The sequence below is a fragment of the Anas acuta genome, chromosome 5 (assembly GCF_963932015.1).
Source record: "Anas acuta chromosome 5, bAnaAcu1.1, whole genome shotgun sequence".
Classification (NCBI taxonomy): domain Eukaryota; kingdom Metazoa; phylum Chordata; class Aves; order Anseriformes; family Anatidae; genus Anas; species Anas acuta.
This window is the reverse complement of record NC_088983.1, coordinates 8884302-8904624: the sequence shown is the minus strand read 5'-3', so window position 1 is coordinate 8904624 and position 20323 is coordinate 8884302. Positions and strand designations below refer to the sequence as shown.

The 20323-nt window shown below is 41.2% G+C and overlaps 1 protein-coding gene across 3 annotated transcripts; it reads right to left on the bottom strand.

The window, feature by feature from the left end:
- Positions 1 to 3927: 3927 nt before the first annotated feature.
- Positions 3928 to 17933, bottom strand: LOC137856818 (SERTA domain-containing protein 2-like). 3 transcript variants are annotated; one of them, XM_068682591.1, is made up of 3 exons: positions 17775 to 17933; positions 15213 to 15331; positions 3928 to 7611 (listed from the first exon to the last, which is right to left on the bottom strand). In XM_068682591.1, the coding sequence occupies exon 3, from the start codon at positions 7605 to 7607 to the stop codon at positions 6756 to 6758; it is 852 nt and encodes a 283-aa protein (XP_068538692.1). In that variant the 5' UTR covers positions 7608 to 7611; positions 15213 to 15331; positions 17775 to 17933; the 3' UTR covers positions 3928 to 6755. The 3 variants fall into 3 exon arrangements, with proteins under 3 accessions (XP_068538692.1, XP_068538693.1, XP_068538694.1); XM_068682592.1 differs by lacking the exon at positions 17775 to 17933 and adding an exon at positions 17234 to 17399; XM_068682593.1 differs by lacking the exon at positions 17775 to 17933 and adding an exon at positions 16047 to 17187.
- Positions 17934 to 20323: the final 2390 nt, after the last annotated feature.

Genomic DNA, 20323 nt, shown 5'->3' with positions numbered 1-20323 from the left:
TAGCAAGTCTTAGAGCCCTAAGATAATGGAAAAAAAGGGTTTTAGTCATTTATGATTCAGTGAAGCAAAAACTACTGAGATTTTTAAAAGTGGTGAGCTCCACTTTTTCTTTTGGACAGTTTTTTTTTTTTAACTACCTGAGTACCTTGATAAACACTGGCTGCACAAGACAGTTGAGAGACCTCTGACTGAGTCCTGTCTTCAGTCTGAGTTCTTTTATTCAAGGAAAAAGACTCACAGATCTGGAATTACAAAATAAATCAATTCAGCTTCAAGTTTGCGGAGTCCTGGCTGCCCTCATCAGAACTGGGACACAATCTGTCCATTTGGGGTTATTCACAAAGACAAAATTATGCTCTGTTTCTCTTAAGCGACAACAAAGCATGCCCAGGGAGACAGGCCTCTCATTTTCAGGCATACTGCATAGTAGAGACTAGCCTTGCCTTCTATTCTTATCCTCAGAAATGAGTGGTGACGGAAAACCCTCTGATGTGTTTTGCACAAATACTCACTGTTCATTTCCTTTTGTCATTTCCTTGTTGCCTTCCTGGGCATCAAGCCAAGTGTGCTAACAATCGCTGCTCACCAACTCTTGAAATACATGGTTGTATTAAGTAGTAGCAGGTGTTTATTCTGTGAAAATGGTACAGGGAGGAAACAGAGCTTCTGTATCTTAGTATGTTTTAAGCTACGAATTTCGTTATTTTCAGTCTTAGTTGTGAGCTCTCAGCTGTGAAATACTTAGTTTTTGATGAACTAGGTACTGTACTCTGTGCTTGTGGAAAGTAAATACCCCAGACTTTTGGCATTTGCTTAGGATTTTAAAGAGAAAAACTAAACCAATTTAAGAGTTTTAAACAGCAGAGCTAGACAGAGATGCCTTTTTCTTCTGATTTGAAATGAGAGTGCAAACGTACCCAAGGAACAAAGTTTCTAGAAGTTTAAATGAGAAGCATAGGTACTGAAATGTTCTCTTTATAGAAAGAAGGCTGTACCAGTTTTGGGAAAACAAACAAACAACCTTATATTGTGAAAGACTGAAAATATTTCAATGATACTCTGTAAGTGTTATGCCTTAAGTAAACTTTTAGGGATCTTATTTCCAAAAACAAACAATCTTTGAAATTGAACAGAGTAAGAAGGTATAGTTATGGGACATTATTTTTTAAAAATAAAAATAAATAAATAAATAAAATTGGTAAAATAAACAGCAGTCCAGACCCTAGTATGAGTATACCTCTAAGTATACTATCTGAGTATTTCTAAGTATACCATAGGCCCACCATTTTTTAGGTATATGCAAAAGTCTTGGATTAAAATACGACAAAAAACTAAAATTGTGAAAGTTCCTTGGAATGCTGACCGTATTCATAACCAGATTTCATGGAGCAAAACAGAAAATACAAGAGAGCTAAAGTGAAAACTAGTTTCAAAATAAATCTTGTGTTCAAAAGGGAAGAGACTGGTATCAGTCTTTTCTGGCTTTCTAAAAATACATTTCTTGAGAACTGGCAGGATTGTCTGATTGGGCATCTTTTTCCTGAGAGTTCTCCAATGGCAAAAATTGCGGGCCCTCAACCTTATTTAAAAAAAAAAAAATTTTTTTTGGTCTGTGCTGTTCAGGAGATGAGACTGGAGAACTGTTCTTCACTTACAGCTTTAAGATCTATCACTGAATAATAATTTAAATCCTCTCAATATTCTGTTATTAAATATCTACACACATTTTTCTTCCGTTCAAGAAAACTCTTCCTCACTTTTCAAACATTGTTAGCTATTAATACAGGAATGAGTAGATTGAGGGAAAATTAGGCCCTAAACATATCCAGAGGTTTTAATGTCAGATGAGTCTTTACTAACATCACAATGTTTTTAACTTACCAGAATATAATGAACATTTCTTCTTCGGCATGCTGACACCAATTTCTTATAAAAACAACAACCTCTCCTTCAAGGCTTCAAATAAACTGTATCTAGCTCAAGAGCTGTACTTTGTCCATCCAGCTTAGATTCACCTGCAGAGTCTTTACACAACTTCGGATGATATTCACCCAGTGAGACACCACAAGCTGAGCCAGGATCAAATCCCCACACTGATTTAGCAATGGAGAAGGTGGTTTACCCAGTGCTCAAGAGCACTATGCCTCAAGCTGTACTCACACTCAAGCAACACATACCGTAGTCCGTTTGGCTCCACTCACTTTTTCCAGGTTTCCATGCATCAAGGTGTATGGTTTGTATGGCTTCTGGGACGCTACAAGTATTCTCAAAGCACTGGGTCATTTACAAGCACACGCATTCTGGTAGTGAACATGGGAGTGCTCCTGGAGTACTTACTCCTCCGGTTAAGATAGTAAAGGAAATCTGACTAAAACTGAGCTACAAATTGTTAAAACCCAAACTTCACTGGACTTGAGTTCAGCTTGCTGGATCCACTCTGCATGAGTCAGAGGAAAACAAGGGGTTGTTTTTTAAAAAAAGGAACTGCCTCCCAGCAGCTGTAACAGGCTTGCCTCAGTCATGTCTAATAGGAGTTCTCCATTTTACTGAAGCACAAATGTGAACCTCAAGAAATTGTCATCCCACAGCCCGGCTCCTGTGCTAAAGCACAGCCCATCCAGGATGCCTGTGAATAGTGGGTAAATACTCAAAAGCCAAAAACCTTCCAGCAATCCTGAATGTCTGGATTCATATGTACTTCTAGAGACGCACCACTGTCTTAATAACTTAACTCTTCACTTTTAATACTGGTTTTTAATAGCTCAGAATTAGTTCTGCAACTAATTATAAGTCATTTTCCTTGCAGCACTAATGCATAGGTTACTTTCTTGCATGTATTTCACTCCTGCCTGAGCTGGAAGGCAACTCTTTTGCGTATGCAGAATATTGAGCCAGGCGGAGTGCTGGGTCCTGCCTACATGTCCTTGGCCAGCCACATTTTAACCCAGCACAGCACCAAGCTGTGCTGCTCAGCATACTTTTGAAGTTCAGATCCTTCAGCGGCTAAAGCTGGGGAAAGCATATGAAACCTGACGTCACATTTAAAGTTTCAATGTGATCTGACTCCCTGATTTTCTGAAGAAGCTAAATTGCACTGTACCTTTATAAAGGCAGCTTTCCTCCCACTGGATGTCAGGACCCCTCCCAGGAGCGGGTGGGCGCTGCAGTGGCAGTAGCAGCCTGCTCCAGGAATGCAGACAAGTGTCACACTGGGAGCTGCCTCACAGCCAAAGTGAGATTTCTGTGGAGTTGTTTCTCGATCCGTGTTCTTCCAGCTGTGGTCAGCAGGCTCCAGGGCAAAAGGCAGGAAGAATGCCTCATCTAGACGCAGCAGTCAGTACAGTCTAACCAATAAAATGAAGTTAATTGCAGAAGAGTCAGGATCTCTCATTTTGAAGATCCACAACAGGAAGAGAATGGAAAACTTTAAACATGAAGTCACCGGTGTAATTTGCATTGGCAAATCAGTCTATTCATGGCATAACCAACAGTTTTTCACTAGCACCCAGCCTGGCAGTACACAGGCCTGCTGTGGCCAAAGTGTGTGCATCAAGAAAACTTGGGTTTGCCACTTACTTTCAAGCATGGCAGCTCCAGAAGCAGCGCTAACAACTGTGTGGGCCCGTAAGACTCCACAGGGTAGCCAAGACAGAAGTCTGAGGGCAGCTGAAGGCTAACAAACATCACCTGTTCACAGCAGGAATCCCCCCCACCGCACCCACCAGCTGGAAAAAATGTGCAACATCCCTTGTTCTATGGGGACGAGACTCACGTGCAAACGGGATGAACTGGTGTTTTGTATTTCCAAAAAAAAAGTATAAAAGCAACCACCTGGGGGAAAATGTTTCATCTTTGTAAATGAAAGGATGAAAGAAAGGTGGCAAGGTAATTGTTTGTTTTTAAAACAAATACTAGAGGCTTCAAATATAAATGGTTAAACTGCAAAACTGTGGCTTTTATTTCCAAACATACAATAAATAGGTCCACCACAACTAGCCTCTAACTTCATTTTACATGGAAGGATTTTAAAATTAGTTTGTGCATATTTAAAAATTAATCTTCCCTTTGCACATAATTCCATACATTACCGAACTGCATTACATACCAGCTTTATGGTCTTGGCACTGTGATGCAAGCAAGCAATTAGAAACAGAGCTTTGTGGCAAGCAAAATCACATTTTGTATTGTTGATAAAATGTACCAACAATTTCATCTATTTCTGAAGTGTACAAAAGAGTTCAGCATGTAAATGCTGAAAAGGAAGTCTTCTCCCTGTTGGGGCTGCAAGGTAAGTGGATTAATTAACTGTTCACTATTTGCTACATGATATAATTTTAATACCAAAATATCTTTACTGCATAGTAACATTCCATATTTTCAAATGCAAGAAGAAATTAAATGCAGTCTTTTTTTACTTTATTCCTCATCACAGAATTTAAAGACATTTTTAACCACAACTCTGCTTCATCACAGTGCAGAAGGCCCTTAATATTTCAAGGATTTATTCAGGCATATCTTTAATACAAAAGTAGAGGCTGAGGAAAAGCCAGAGTAGTCTATACACAATGCACAATCTGTGTACATTCTGAAGCTGTACCTCTTCAAGAACTACTTATACACTCTTCAAACAAATCCCTTTATCCAGCAATTCAAAATACTTTAGATCAGAAGTTTTATATTAGAATCAATACATTATATGCATATAAATACATTTATACCCTTCGGTTGCTAAACAACCCAGATGGCTGCAAGGATGTGACCTGAACTGGTTCTCCACTGGTCTGGGAAACCAAACTGTATTGGCAGCTAACTGTTAACCAAGAGTCACAGTAAAAAAAAAAATAATAATAAAAATAAAAAGATCTTTGCACAAGGTAAGTGTGCTACAGCATCAGTTAAGACTAGAAATAGTAGGTGATACCCTGGCACCATCAATAGGGCCAGGACTCCAATGTCTGTGAGATGCAACACACAGTAAATGTTTTCTTTCTCTGCAGATGCCCCATTCTTGTAAAGTCCCAGCAGAACAAAAACAGAAAACAAACCAAAGCAAAGCTTTTACAACTACAGATTTTCTTATGAGACAGATGCTGCAGCTTTCAAGACCAAAGTAAAAGTTTTATAGTTAAAAAAACAATCAAAAACCCCTAAAAAATAACTAGTGTGCAAGTGTGTACTTCAGAAGACAATAGCAAGGATCAATACAGACCTCAATTCAAGCTGAAACAGTATCCAAACTGTCTTACAGAAAAAATAGTTCTCACTGCAAATCTCATCTTCAGTTAACGAGTGCGCTTATATATACTTATATACACACCTGCCACACACGCATGAACCCTCCTTCGGCACTGCCTGCAGCATAGCCGCCAGCCACCACCAGAATGCTTCCGAAGCACGGGCAGGCCCCAGTCCTGATGCTGCATCCGAGCAGTCAGACCCCTGAGCTCCCACAGACACAGCTGCAGGAAGGCTCTTAGTCATCGGCACTGACTCACCGCCTACCAGCGAGTATTTCAGGAGCATTCAGAACAGCGAGCACTGGTGGGTGCAGCAGGAAGCCTTCTCAACTTCGTCTCTTAAAGGATACGGAAACGGTGACTCTGCAAGTATCCTCCCAAGGTGCTAGAAGTTTTAAGTTTGAAGCGTTTCTTTCTACAATGCCAGGTATACAAACGTGTATCTTTTTAAATAATATTGCACATAAAAATCATCTTAAACTTTGTAGTGAAAGCAGGGCTGAAGGACAGTGTTTTCCAAAACAGATTAAAAAGCTACCTGTACATAGTAAAGTTTTAATTTAAAGAACGCCAAGATTATTCAAAATCTAAGCACATAATACTGACGGAAAATTGTTAAATTGCACAATCTACATATAAATTACATTTGTAAATACTTAAAAGTTTTTAAACATTGAATACCCTTGATTTCACAAATCAGCTAGGTCACTGTCAAAGGATCAGCTTAATGAGTTAGAAGTACTTTCCCCCAGAAAAAAAATAGAAACAAAAAGATCTGCAGTCTTAGACGAAGCACTGGAAAGAGTTAAAGCATTTCAGCTCAGAGGTAGTGCTAAACACATCCAACTAGAAGTCCATTATATTTGAACTATGATGAAATAACGTAGTAAAATGTAGAAAGACTATAAAATTTACAAAAATAAATAGTTCTGAATGCTTTAGAAAATGCAAGAGACTTTGTTGACAAGTGTCTTGATCTGCTTTTCCGACGAAAAGAAAGCAAAGCGTGTCTCATTTTTAAAATATACCCATCTCTAGTAATGTGTCTGCATCCAGGCAATCCAACTATGCAACTTGACATATGCCAACCTGGCATAGACTCTGATATTAAAAATAAAGTGGAGGCTTTGTAAAAGATCATCTCATATGAAATTTGTTTTGCATGTAAATTCTTCTGACAAATTAAAAATTGCACATAAAAAAGTTTATTGAAAGAGGCATGAGGGGTGATAAGGGTATGTGCCTATAGTTCCACATACACCCTGGAAGGAAAAAGATGATTGCACAGTTCTGATAAATAAATATTTCTTTAAAAAAAAAAAAAAAAGAAAGAAAGAAAAAGAAAAGGACTGCCACTTTTCTGGTTTATAAGTTTTGGAATTATTTAGAGAACCCCACTATGGACAGATTATTTTTTTACTTTGTGTTTTAAATAATTCTTTACAACTTTTCCAGTGGCTTTTATCCTGAAACCAAATGAAAGTGGCAGTCAAAAAGTATCTTTGGGTAAAACAAGTATCAGGATCCAACGAGAATTTCCATGATGTGGTCCAGCTCACTCAGATCTGTTCTGCATATTTGAATGTTGTTTGCTGAAGAAGAATTACACGATGGGAAGGTTTTCAATGGTTCTTCTGTAGCAAGAGGTGGTGGTCTGGGTGGCGTTAGCGGAGGGCAACAGAAGTCTGAGTCATACATTGAAGTGTCAATATCTTCAAAAATGTCATCTATTGCCAAATCCTTCAAGTAGCTAGTTGAATTCGAAATCTCAAAGGAACCAAAGACGCATTCGGCTCCCTTCAAATCCTGTCTATCATCTTCTAGCTTTAGACCGGCATTTTCTGGAAACTTTGGCTGGTCATCTCCAGTAGGAACCAGACAAGTAGGTGGGCTTATGTCTTCTACAAAGTCTAAATCCTTCAGAATTGATGAAATAGCAGACGACATATCATCGTCTGAAACTATCAGCAGGCTATTTTCTATCTGGTCTTCTGCAGACCGCAAGTCACAACAGTTAGACTCTTGCTGACTAATACCTGAAGGCAACTGTAGGGAAATCCCAGATGACTCCATCCCTGTGTAGCTGTGAGTACTAGGAGTAATGCCAGCGCAGACATTAACTGGCTGCTGATTACTCTCTTGTCTCATTTCCTCTTGAATTTGCCGCACCGTGTTGGCTATGAGGACAGAGCGGTGCAAGTTCGGTTCCACCAGCATTTTGTATGTCTGTAACTTGGTGAGGCACATGTTAAGCACCAGCTGCCTCTTAAGCGGATATGGCAGATTTCGACTGGAATCGAAGGCACTAGAGAGACCAGCCATGTTCTCCTCATAGTCACTCAGCTTGCGTTTTAGACCTCTCCCCAACATGAACCTGAAAGAGAAACACTCTGAATTAACCTTGGGCAAGACTTCTGCAAGATCCCAACAGGCACTTTCAAAAGTCCACAGCGTACAATTTTTTCGTTGACTTAGATTCTAATGCCATAGAGCACTGAAAGACAGTAAAATCCTACGTAACACTCTCATTGAGAAGATGCACTTTCCTACTCTATTGCTTCACAGGATTTTCTTCAAGAGAAAACATGACAAACACAGTAACTGCTGTCTAAAAAACAGTATTTAGAAGTTCTCAGACTGCTTTTGAAGGTTTACTTTTAACTCTGCTATGAGGATATGAACATAATTATTTAAAAATATGCTAGGTTATCTGTGTTTCTTAACCTTACCCATTTAAATTATATGGAATACAAAATTCATTAGTGATGAAAGTCGTATGTCCATATGAAATGAAATAGATGCTTATATTTAAACATTTTAAATTTAATATTCATTCGTTACTAGGCACAGTAGCTTAGAATGTAAAACTAGTTTTAATGCCCATTTTTAATCTCATTAAGGTATTCTCAACGTCTTGCTCAGCGTCTCTTTTATAGAACTCACTTCTTGGGTGACTTAAAATTGTTTTACTACAGTAAAACCACACAGCAAGACCAGTAACAGGGCCTCTTAGGGGATCCTTCTGCCCAATTCATGGCTGGGCTGCAAACTCCAAGGATTATCATCACTGCTCATGGCTACTGGTTTACAACCTGCTACTGACTTAACTCTAAGAACATCCAGCAGGAGGTTATTAAACAGAATTTTAGAAGCAACCAATACTGCTAAATAGATACAGAAAAGAAGTAGAACTTTGTTGGTTCCCACTTGCTCTATGTGCTTTTGCACTGAAATACAGGCAGGTCTGTAACAGTGACACCAAAACTAATTGTGGGCATGCACACCTAAAATACAGGTGATCCAAGCAAAATACATGCTTGAATAACAACTACCCAGCATCGAAATACAAAGTGTTTTATTTAGTAGGGACAACGCACACTAAGCAACCACTTGTGCACACAAGGAAAAGAAGTATACCATGAGCAGGAAACACTGGCAAAATCTTGATTACACACATCATGTTCCCATGGAACAGAGACCTCACTCCCACACAATTAACAAAAATTAAGCAATCATAAATTAGACACCCCGTGGCAGATTTAGGGCAGATCCTTCATACACAGTGATCCAGACACTGCATGCTGCAGAGGGCCTCCCAACTTCCTTTTCATGTGAGCACTGCATACTGCCAGCAACAGCTCAGCTGATTGCTGCAGCTGCCAGCTGCCAGACTTTTGGGGACAAGGAGATGGCAGCAGGATAAAGCTTCTTTTACTTTTGGGATTTCTCCAGATTTGCAGGAAGCACGGCAGGGCTCCATGGCTACATTCATCTGCCTGGACTAGGCTGGTGGAGAACTCAGCTCCTCTGGAGGAACAATTCTGCCGAAGTTGCAAACTTCTGAAGTTCAAAATGTAAGTTTAAATTTTGTAAGTTTGAAAGTGTGCTTTACTCCAAAGTTTTCTGCTGAACCTCCACAGCAGCAGCTGAATCTCTTAAAAAAAAAAAAAAAAAAAAAAAAAAAAAAAAAAAAAAAAAGGTTTCTGAATGTGGCTGCCTCTTCATGTCAGTGATCCTCCCACCCCATCTCAGCATCCTACCTAGAACCAACAGAGCCAGGCAGCGCTGAGCACTCAGAACATCAGCACCAAATACAATAATTGGAAGGACACTGGGGGGGCTGTGTGTGTGTGTGTGCGTGTGCCAGGTATCCCCAGCAAAGCTATCAACAATGCTGCCAGCAACTGGTAACTTCAGACACAATCTAAGGAAAACTACAAGTTATACAGGACTTTGCAATAAGACCGTTACTAAATATACTAACTCGTGACGTATCATGGAGATAAATAGTGTCTGCAGATGATTGGAAAAAAAATCCAGAAAATTATTAATTCTCCATTTTAAGTAGCACTAAAATGCCGTGCTACCTAAGGCATGCCCAGACTCTGTATGAATAGAGAATAAAACCATACATCAAAACAGTTACGTGCTCTCTGTGTGCCATCCTTCCCATATTAGCTGTTTTCCTTTTCTCTCCACTAACGCAGACCAAAGTTCATGCTCGTAAGGCAAGTAAATGAAGACCAGACACGGAAGACTAATTCTGTCATTTTATATATTCAGAAGACTTGTTTTTGCCACTTTACTGCTTTTAATACATTTTAAAGTATATATTTACACTATGTTATACACACAGGGAAAACTAGACTTATCTGTTTGAATTATATAAATAGTTAATTTCTAACATATCAAAAATGTGGTCTTTACTTTCTGTACACAAGCTTAAGAGCAAGCAAACTTGCATAAGCGAGGATATATAATTTCACAAGAACAACTTAAAATCAAATGTTTAACTTTTAAAGTCATACAGTAGTCTAATTAGACTAAATATTTAACGCTTATATACACAGACACCTTTTCCTTTCCTCAAATTTCCCTCATAAAAAATTGTCCTTGAGCATTCTAGAAATACATAACAAAGTTTGAGTGTCACAGTATCCTGAACTATAAAAATTAAATTCAAGAAACTTTATTTGCTCCAACTTCAACTGTTTCTAGTTAACAGATTCCCCAGATGTCTGAGAAGGTGTTTTACAAACATGCTCCTATTTTACGTTTCATAAATTCTGCCTGTTTACTATGACTTTCCCCTAACTTCAAGTCTCCCCTCCAGGAGGGAGGTGATTTCAGAGGTTACATAAAAATTTGAAAAGAGCTAATAAAACCAGAGTACCACTGGTACAGTGGGCTTGAAAATGACTAGTGTCATGGTTGCTACAGGAGACATTAAATTTCAGTTCTTGTCAAACACACTCAGCTGCTGACCTACAAAAGATACAAAGCCCCTTTGTTACCAGCTAATCTACATTTTATCAGGCCTTTTGCTTTACTTTTTAGCATAAGAATTTCTGACAGGGTCATATTCTTAAACTACCTCATACTTTATAAGCAATTTGCCCTTTTGTAGCATTGTGTGTTAAAACACAAACCCCAAAACCAGAACTCCTAAGCCACTCAAATACTCTCTTTTGGCAGTGCTACTTTGTGATATATCAATCACATTAATTAATTATGCAGTGTTCCCCTCGTTTCAATTTTTATTACTAGTAAAAACAACTGAATCCACACAACAAAAACTACGTTTCCATGTCGATGCATATTGCTGCTTGCTGGGTGCAGCTGGCAGTCCTACCAGAACCACACAGCCCACTTCAAGAAGCACAAGTTCGGCACGGTAAAGTACAAAGAGGGCACCTAGAAATCACACTTTCCTTACTCCTGTCCAATTCTAGGAACCTACTGAGATCTCAGAACACTGCATCTGGTGACAGGATTTTGGCACACGCCAATCTGATAACTCTGTAATTTGTAAGAAAATAAACTGAACAAAAATTAAACTTTATGCCAAGTTCTAATGTGAAGTCTATGTGTAGCTGTTCAACAATAAATGAGGCAAACCGTAATTCTTTCCTTGACCATTAAGAAGTTAAATGACCACATTTTTAGAATCTTTTGTCATGGAAAAAAATAATAATTAAAAAAAAAAACAATAAGGAATGGAAGATCTCAGAAACTTTTTCTGTTTTTTCTCATCTTCTCTCATTGTAGTAAGGCAAACTGAGCCACAGGCCATTTATAGCAAAATGCTTTTTTATTTTAAGTTATTCTGTGGAAAATGAAGCAAAGTGAATTCAACATTTAGAAGTGCCAAACTTTCGACTTATGTCAATGAAGGAGTCTATACATAAAATTCTGCCCCTGACAGCACGTTCCTCATTTACTTCCAGTTCCATGGAGTCCATTTCATAGAAACTCCTCCCTGCTAAGATGAGAAGAAGCCTCCATGCTCTGTAATCCTACACTGTACCCGAGCTGGAAAAAACTTGGAGGGAAGAGGCACGTCACTGGCTGGCAGATCCGCACGGAATACCAAACAAACAGGCCTGGTCAGAGCTTGCAGCTACTCAGAAGAAACATTCCAGCCTACCAAGAAAAATTCACATTGCGACGTGTTGTGGACAATACAGGACTCGTGCCACCATTTCAGAGGAAAAACACAGCTCCATCTGTCACGGGGTCTGATAGTGCAGTGCAGCTGCCACTGACACATGGTTAGGAAGTGCAGCTGGAAACAGTCACAAAGAAGAACACAGCACGTGAAAACTCTTAATTACTTCTACTTGGGCAAACTACTAAATTTCTTCTTCCTCACCTTCCAAAAACATTTTAAGAACAAGTTAAACAACATTTAGAATCTGGAACTGCACAGAGCTTTTCATTTTTAGCACAGAAAAGCTTCAAAAACCATGAGCATATAAAACATGACTGGCACAGTTAAAGTTGTCTAAACACATACTTTTCAGGCATAAAACAAGCACTCCAGCTAACTACACAAGAATTACTCATTTTCCATTAAAGACTGTTTAAGTGGCAAGATCACCAACAGAGTGCTTGGCCTGCACTAGGCGGGAGGTCAAAATTATTTCATCAATAGCGGTCCCTTCTGGCTTCTCTTCCAAAGTTATTAAATTCAAATTTGCTATTTCTTGTCATACAGACAGCATTGCATTTTTCAGCCTAAAATTGTCTCGGGTGATAAACGACTGTTCCTCACAAGACGCAAGTGTTAGATTTGAGTAGGCGCAAGCACCCCAGGAGTGAAAGCTGTCTGTCCAGTTTTCAGTAAGGGAGATCTGCTAACTTGTATTCACATCAAAATTAGAGACTCCTTGCTATTGTAATTTAGGTAATTCTCTTTCAGAGTCTCCTTTGGCTCATAACCATGGAAAATAACTAACAGTAAAGCCTGCTAGGAGTCTCCTCAGATCAGAGGCTCATGTTAGTGACTGACTGAAGCTGATTGATAACCTGATTTGCTGCTCTCCTCTCTTCCCTGGACACATTTCACAAGCACGCATCTATCTGCAGGGAACGTGAAGGAAGACAAACATCCCCACAGCTAATGGATATTTCTCAGAATTATTCAACAGATTCTGCAGACTGGTTTTAATGGTATCCTTCCCCTATCCCCCATAGGTTTTAGCATAGGTGACAACTTCATTAAGCTTTAATTAAGTGGTGGGATGGGTCTTGACTAGTACTGCCTGTATCAGAAGCTGCCCAGAAGAAAGGTGAGGCTGAAGGTACAGTTAACAGACACAGCATAAATCCTTTCCTCCCATCCGGACTTAACACTGATCGCTTAAACATGACTTACGTAACCCTGTAAGCCCTCAGACTACACAGAACAGCCTATCTGATCTGGTGTCCTCAGCAAACGTTGGAGATCCCCACACCACCACTCCTTGGCTGTGAGCAGAAATCAAGAGGAAGGAGGGGAAGGAAGGGAAGGAAAACACCTTTAAAAGACATGAAAGGAAAAAGTAACCTGGACCAGAATACATTTTTAAATCCACAAAGATGTATTTAAGTCTCCCCCTCCCCGCCCTGCCCCATTTTAGCCAAGATGAGTAACTGCTGGAGGTGGCTAAAAATGTACATATGGGGAGGAGTGCAGTCCTACCAGCTTACTCCCATACCTAAGCTCCTATGTAACCACGTCTCCACAGGAGTTAGAAACAACCAGAAAAGAGCTGCTCAGAGAAGGGAGAGCTGATGTCAACTTCTGGTCACAAAATCCCAACCTGTAACACACCTAGGTCTTTCTGTTACTGCTAAAGCAGCTAGAACACAGAACCAAGACACGCTACTGCTCAGACTTTAAAAAGAGTAAGAAAACCACCAACAACAAAAATAGAAAACATACCTATGGATGCACCTAACATCCCTTCCCACATTTTGCAAATAAAAATATGCGGAAGAGTATTCATTTAGAACAGGAAAGAAACGAGAGGAAGAGTAAGCCAAGCCCAGCATTACAGCCTGGAATTCATAACCTTCCCACTGTCACTTCACTATTTTTGGAAGAAGTGAACAAATATGTATCATACAACAATATTTCAGGGACTCAAATACTGTTTACCAAGCACTTCTGAGTGAGTTTTACCTTGATTTAGAAGTTAGATGGAACTCCCCCCCCCAGCTATTTGTATCATGTCTAATTAATTTTGAAAATTCCTGCATTTAAAGGTCATCTTTCTAAGTTCCTTACTCTCGCTTTTTTCATACAGCACTGGTAAGAGATTTGCTTTATAAACTACCATGACTATCTTAGTTTCAGGGCCCAACATTTCACTCTGGACAAGAAGGTCCTCTGTTACGATGTGTACTTTCCATGAGTTAAAAACAAGTGGCTCTGGGCCATTTACAACAGTAAATGAAACATATTCTTAGCAGCTGATATCTGTCACTAGAGGCTGATGTATAAATGTACTGAGGCAGTATCAGTGTTAGGCAGAGAAAAACTTTCATACTTACACAAACACAAAACCAGTGTTACTCCTCTCCACTTGTGACTGTAGTTCCACACCAACAAAGCTCACAAACTTATGTTTTTAATACGTGTGTGTTTAGCAGGTATTTTTCAGGAAACTGATATATTTTTTTTCTAATTTTTTTTTTTTTTAAGCAGAAAGAATGGTCTGGAATCATTTAATCTAAGGATCAATAACAGGTAGCAAAGCTACCACCTGATCAAGAGTTACAAAATCTGAAAACTTCACAAATAAAACAAGATCATAATTAAATGAGTACCTACAGGAATCCAAACAAGCATGGTTCCACCTAAGCAAAATCTTACTGAAGAGAACTATAAATGTAATGACAAACCTCTTCAGAGCTTGTTCTAATCAACTGAACAATTCTCAATTTACTTCAAATAGAGAGATACTGAATGCATTCACCTAATTAATACTGGCATATATTTTAGGGTTACGGTGACCTAAATAAAGGTCCATTAAGAACAAAAGTCATAGCTTATAAACAATGTCAAATTTGCATGCCCATACTTAGAAATACAAGATCAGACCATTAACAGTAAACGCAACCAAAAAAATACCTTTTCCTGATAGAAAAACAAACAAACAAACAAACAAACAAAAACATTAATCTTTAGCTCTCTGTATGGGATATTCACGTAACTTTGAATAGCCAGCTCAGAAATCACTTCCATTTTCCCTAACAGAGCTGCCTACAGCAACCTTTCTCCAGTATCCAAAGTGCCTTCTCTCACAAGAAGCCTGTAATACTGTGCAAAGTCCACGGGCACGTGGTAGAAAAACTGCATCAGCTTCAACAGCTGCACAGTGGGCCTCACTATAAGATTGGGGCCTTTGTTAACAAGGATCCAATGCAATGATCTTTATTAAGATCATTTTTACTAATTTTTGTTACGTTATAGCACTGTCTCATTATAAAGGAAAAAATGAATTAAAAATTCAAATTCAGAATATTCAAACCAAAGAGCTTATACTATTCAACAAGCCTAAAGCACTTCACTTCAGATTATATACCACAATTTTAAACATTATTATTCAGTTTACCATTCCAACCCACAAAAATAACATCTATAGCTGATTATCAGAACATGGGCTATCCACGTAAGATATGATTCAATAAAAGTACACAAGTAGTTACCCTCAGAAAATTGAAAGGAGTCCAGGCAGGAAGATTCCAGATTTTGCATAAAGTGTGGTCATCCAAGAGTCTTGAACTATGCACAAGTCCAAGCCATCCACAGAGGTAGGAGGATGTGACTTAAGGAGAAAAACAAAGAAAAAAAAGGAATATTTCATTACTATGATTGTTTTTAAAACCAGAATTATTAAACAAACAATTCAGTACAACTTTAAAAATTATTTCTGCTAAATCCCACTAAAGCAGTCAAACTGAAATAAGAAAAAATGAAGTTCATTAATGAACTGAAGTAAGAGAACCTCGTAGTTTCACCTATGAGCACATGAAATGTGTTCATAATTTAATACTACAGAAGAGAATGCTGATCCTCCAAATGTTAGGCTTTGGAGTGAAAACTTGCACTGACACCTCTTCAGGTTCCTGAACACTACTGGAATTTGTAATAGTTTCAGAAATCATGAATCAGGAGAGCCTATACCACGAACTGTAAATAAGTACATTTCAGAATTAGCCCCTTATGTTTACAGACTGTAAAAGTTCAGTTTTTATGAAATTCCCCAGATTTCCTCATTTTCATCACTCACAAAACCCCTACAAGAAGATAACTGCAGTATACTCTTTAATTGCAAGCTATATTCAGCATATCATCATTTTCATAAAAACCCTGATAAAGCAGCATTTGCAATTTGCCAACAGAGTACACAGATTAAATCATGGATTTGACCAAGGCACTGGAAACTGTGGGACACATAAAAAGGGTGAAGTGACAGTAAACTATGAAGGAGGCTAGGAGATACAGAAGGAATTGTACAATCCATGCCCTTGAGGTCTCACCTCTACCTGGAGAACCCACGTTCCTCAGTTCCAAGGATAAAAGCCCTTATGCAGGCTAGCAGCCCTCTGTCTGTATTGCATCTGACACGTTTGTGTGCGTGCAGGGTAAGACAGGTACACACAGAGACCCACCCCCCAGCTGCAGTGCTCCAATCACTTTACAAAGTTACCACAAGAGCAAAGATCAATAGTTAGCCGGATGATTGTGAAAGACTGCATTTAAGAAACAAGAATTCATGTTATTTTACAACTCTTTAGTGAAAGCCAGTCTTGTATTTAGGCAGATGGAGCAGTAAATGAATACAGTTCATTTTCCACAGCGACTCATTGCCTGGTGCTACCAAAGGGCTCCTCCGTTTACAGATTCTTGGAGCTGAAAAGATGCAGTAAAACAGCAGCAAGATGCCCCTGACCTAACAATGCTAAATCTAACCCACAGTAATAAATACAGCAGTAGCCCCTTCCTCCTCTCAGAAACTGGCTTCTTTCCTATCCTAAGATGATCCGTATTATATGTGGTTAAAAAAAATAAGGAAAAAAAAGAAAAACAGAGAAATGAAAATTCATTATCTTTTTTGGCTTGAAACAGCAAGAGCTTAAAAGGTCAATACTGAGGTTTATTAAAGTGTACTTGCTAAGTCACAGGGGGGAGGAGAACACTCAGTGACTGCATTTTCTCTGCACTTAAAACATTTGTCCTTTCGTTTTCAAGTGTGAAATCTTTTGAGCATTAAAGAACTCTCTCTCAAAAAAAAAAAAAGGCTGACAAGTGCATCAGAACATTTAAAAGTTTTTGACTCCAGCACCTAAGTTAAGAAAAAGTCCAAAAGTCTTTGATATAAAAATGAATGCTGTCCCCTGTATTTTAAAAGTCTGACCTTTTACTAGAAGAAGGTGGAGTCCAAAGAGTTATCAAATTTGACTCCTTCATTATATAATGCACAGAAACTGTTCAGAATTAACTGTGGGGGTTGTGATTTTTCCCCTACATTTTTTCATAGGGGAACGAGCGACAGCAAGGAGCACAGAGGTAAGGTTACTAGATTTAGATTTTACAACCTGTTATTAAAAAAAAAAAAAAAAAAAACTTATACAAGACACACGGTAGCTGTAAATCGCTATGAATAATACACGCAGCAGATTATTTTTTTCCCCTTTCATTTTCGTCCTCCGCCTTCTCTTGCTACCTGCCTTGGGGTCCCTTCAGCGAGCCGAGCCCCCAGCCTTTATTTTCGGGGCACTTCCTAACTGGGCACCCCGGGCCTAAAGCGGGCAGGACGGGCTCCGGGCGGCGGGCACCGAGAGTTCGGCTCCCCCCTCATAATTCCAGTGGGGTCCCCTCAAAGTTAGGTGCCCCCCCCCCCCCCGGCAGGGCCGTGCCGGGCGGTGCCCCCCCCCTCCCCTCCCCTCACCCCATGCAGGGCCCGGCCCGGCCGTGCCGCCAGGCTCGGGGCCGGCCCTTCCTGCACCCCCCCCCCCCTCCTCAGGTCCCCGCGGCCATCCCGGGCGGCGAAAAGTTGCGCTCCTCCCCCTCCCTGCCCCCCGGCGCTAATTATAACCGCGCTAACAACTTCCAGCCCCCCCCCACCCCCTCTTCACCCCCTCTTCCCCCTCCCCACCCCCCCCCACCCCCTCCCTAACGGTCCCGCTCCCCTCAGGGGCTCCCCCTCAGCGCCCCCCCCCCCCTTTTTTTCAGCCGTTGCCCCCCTCAGGGCGCCGCCGCCTCACCTGCGAGCCGCTCCGCGCCGTGCCAAGGCAGCCGGCCGGGCTCCCTGCGGCGGGGCTGGGGCTCCGGGAGGCGGAGGCGGGCGCCACCCCCGCCGGGCCCCGGCAGCCTCCGCCCCTGCCGTCCCCTCCCTCCCTCCGCCCGCCCAAGGCACCACAGCGGCGGCCGGGTGGGGAATGAGGGGGGGGGGTGAGGGGGCAGCGCACGCCGCCAGCTGGCCGCGCTCCCATTGGCTGGCGGCCCTCGCAATCTGCCCGGCAACCATTTTCTGACTGGTCAGCGAGGAGGGAGGGGAAGGGCTGCGGCTGGCCGCCCAATGGGAAAGGGAGGAGAGCGGAGGTGGGCGGGGACAGCGCGAGGCGTCGCCCAATCAGGAGGCGGGCGCCACTGAGTCCACCCCGTCTCCCCCCCCCCCTCCCCTCCGGGCCGCGGCCCCTCCCTCACGGCGCGGCCCGGGACAGGACAGACCCCCCCCTCCCCCCCCCCTCCTCACAGCGCCTTGTCCCAAACCCGCCCGATTTAACCCCAAAGCAGCGCTCCCACACCTCCCGCTGCCCGCGCGGCTGGCAAGCGAGGCGCGCACGTCTCTGCCCAGCGATAACACGAGGGCAAACATTGCGAAACGCTCCCCGAAACGCGCACTTTTACCCCTTTTTCTTTACCCCCCCCCCCCCTTCGTGCCCTGCTGCCCCCGCTCCCCCTGAAGCTCTCGGCCCTGTGGGGTCAGTTTTGTCACCCATTTCGGGTTTTTTTCACCACAAAAGGGCACTCGTGCCTCCTCCAGCTGTGTTTTTTGGGGAAAGTCAGTTCGGTCTCGTAGGCGCCCTGAGGAGGCTGACATGGCCTGGGTCCAGCCCGTGGCTCTGGGTTTACAGCCCCCAACCTCCACAGAAGCGACAGCGGTTGTTGGCAGAGGTTTCTGTCACTTTTTCCGCTTGTGTGAAATGTCAACAGGAGGATTCACGCAAGAGCACTGGAACCCAGCTCGGTGACTGCTCCATCCCACACAACTCGTGCCCCGAGCCAGAGCACGGTGCTGCCTCACCGGCTCCCAGAAACCGGAGCTTTTGCCTCAAATTGTAGAGCTTGCTTGAGAAAACCCTTACTTCCTCAAGAGATACCATGCTCTACCAGTCCTTAATGCTCTCCCACATCTTCTAACAGTCCTAAATGCTCTCCCATTTTGCTTTAAACTAACCTAGAGGCAAACAGGAGACCCAGCGATATGAATTTTTTATGATTAAAACACGGTCTTTCAGTCTGACTCGCAGTCACCATCGCACGCCAGGATACCATCCTCACACACAGCGTTTTTGCTTTTGCAGCGAATTTCGCATGAACCAGAAAAAACACACCCAGGATCTCTATATAACTCATCCGAAAGGACTACTGGGGGTCTGCTGCTTCTACTTACCTTAGCACCAGGCAGCTAGACAAGACAACAGTTCCAGGAACACAGGAACTACTGAAGACTGGTTTCTTATGGATTTATGTCTGTGATTAATTGACTCTGTGTCTAAGGTACTTAAAAAATGTCTCTCTGCCTTATCTGGATTACTGGATGTCAGTACAGTACACGATTTCTTGTGCTCTTTCACGTGCGCACTTGTAAAAAATAGTTTTCTAAACATACAGCAAAATCCAGTTTAATTAGCTATTCTGAAGCTGAACGGCAGAACAATCATGCTATGTCACACTCCCACAGGAAAATGGGGAAGAAGAGTGCCTTGTTAGTTTTACCACCTCCTTTGAAGCCTCTATGAACTAGTAACTAATCCTACACTTACTCAAAATTAAAAAAAAAAAAAAAAAAAACATGATCCCAGATAGAAATTTTTGTTTGAAAACACATTATTGAAAATTTGTCTGAGTTTTAAGTTAACCATTATTCTGTTTTGCCACAAGAAGCCTGATTAACAACAAAAGGTGCTTTCTCTCCATACCTTTCAAAGCAACCAGAGGCACAGAAGCAAACCACATTACTGGGCTTCAATTAAAAACATAACCATTCAAAAATTTAATCCTAAACTTCAGTCAACTCACAGTAAATAAATAATTAAATCCACCTGGTACTCGTCTCACATTTCTCTCAAACACACAGAAGTGAATTTGTTGTAAGCACTGCTTTTCTCCTCTGAGCGTTAAACTCTTTTGGTGTTTCTTCAAACAAGATAACCTACTCTTCCTTAGAGTCTCATTTTGGAAATTTGCACAACCGGAGACCAAAATTACATTTTCTTGATCTCCAAAACTTGTCTGTCAGGGGCACATGAGAATTACAATGCACGGTTCCCTTCTCGTAACACTTTACTGCTGCAGTACTTCCTTGCCACTTCTCACATGCTCCTAGGGGACTTCCAAATAGAGCAGACATGTGGATACAATTTCTTTTTAATTCTGTTTTTGCAAGAAGTCATGTAATCACCTGTATCTTCAATTATTCTTCCCTAAAAAGATGACAGTTGAAATTACTGAATGTTTTCCCTGCAGTGGGAAGTTGCCCCTAGCTATATATTTTCTTGTTGACAAGTTGGTCTTGCATCAACATTTA

Excerpts from the sequence above, each read along its gene's own strand:
- LOC137856818 (XM_068682591.1), bottom strand. The coding sequence starts at position 7,607 with ATGTTGGGGAGAGGTCTAAAACGCAAGCTGAGTGACTATGAGGAGAAC.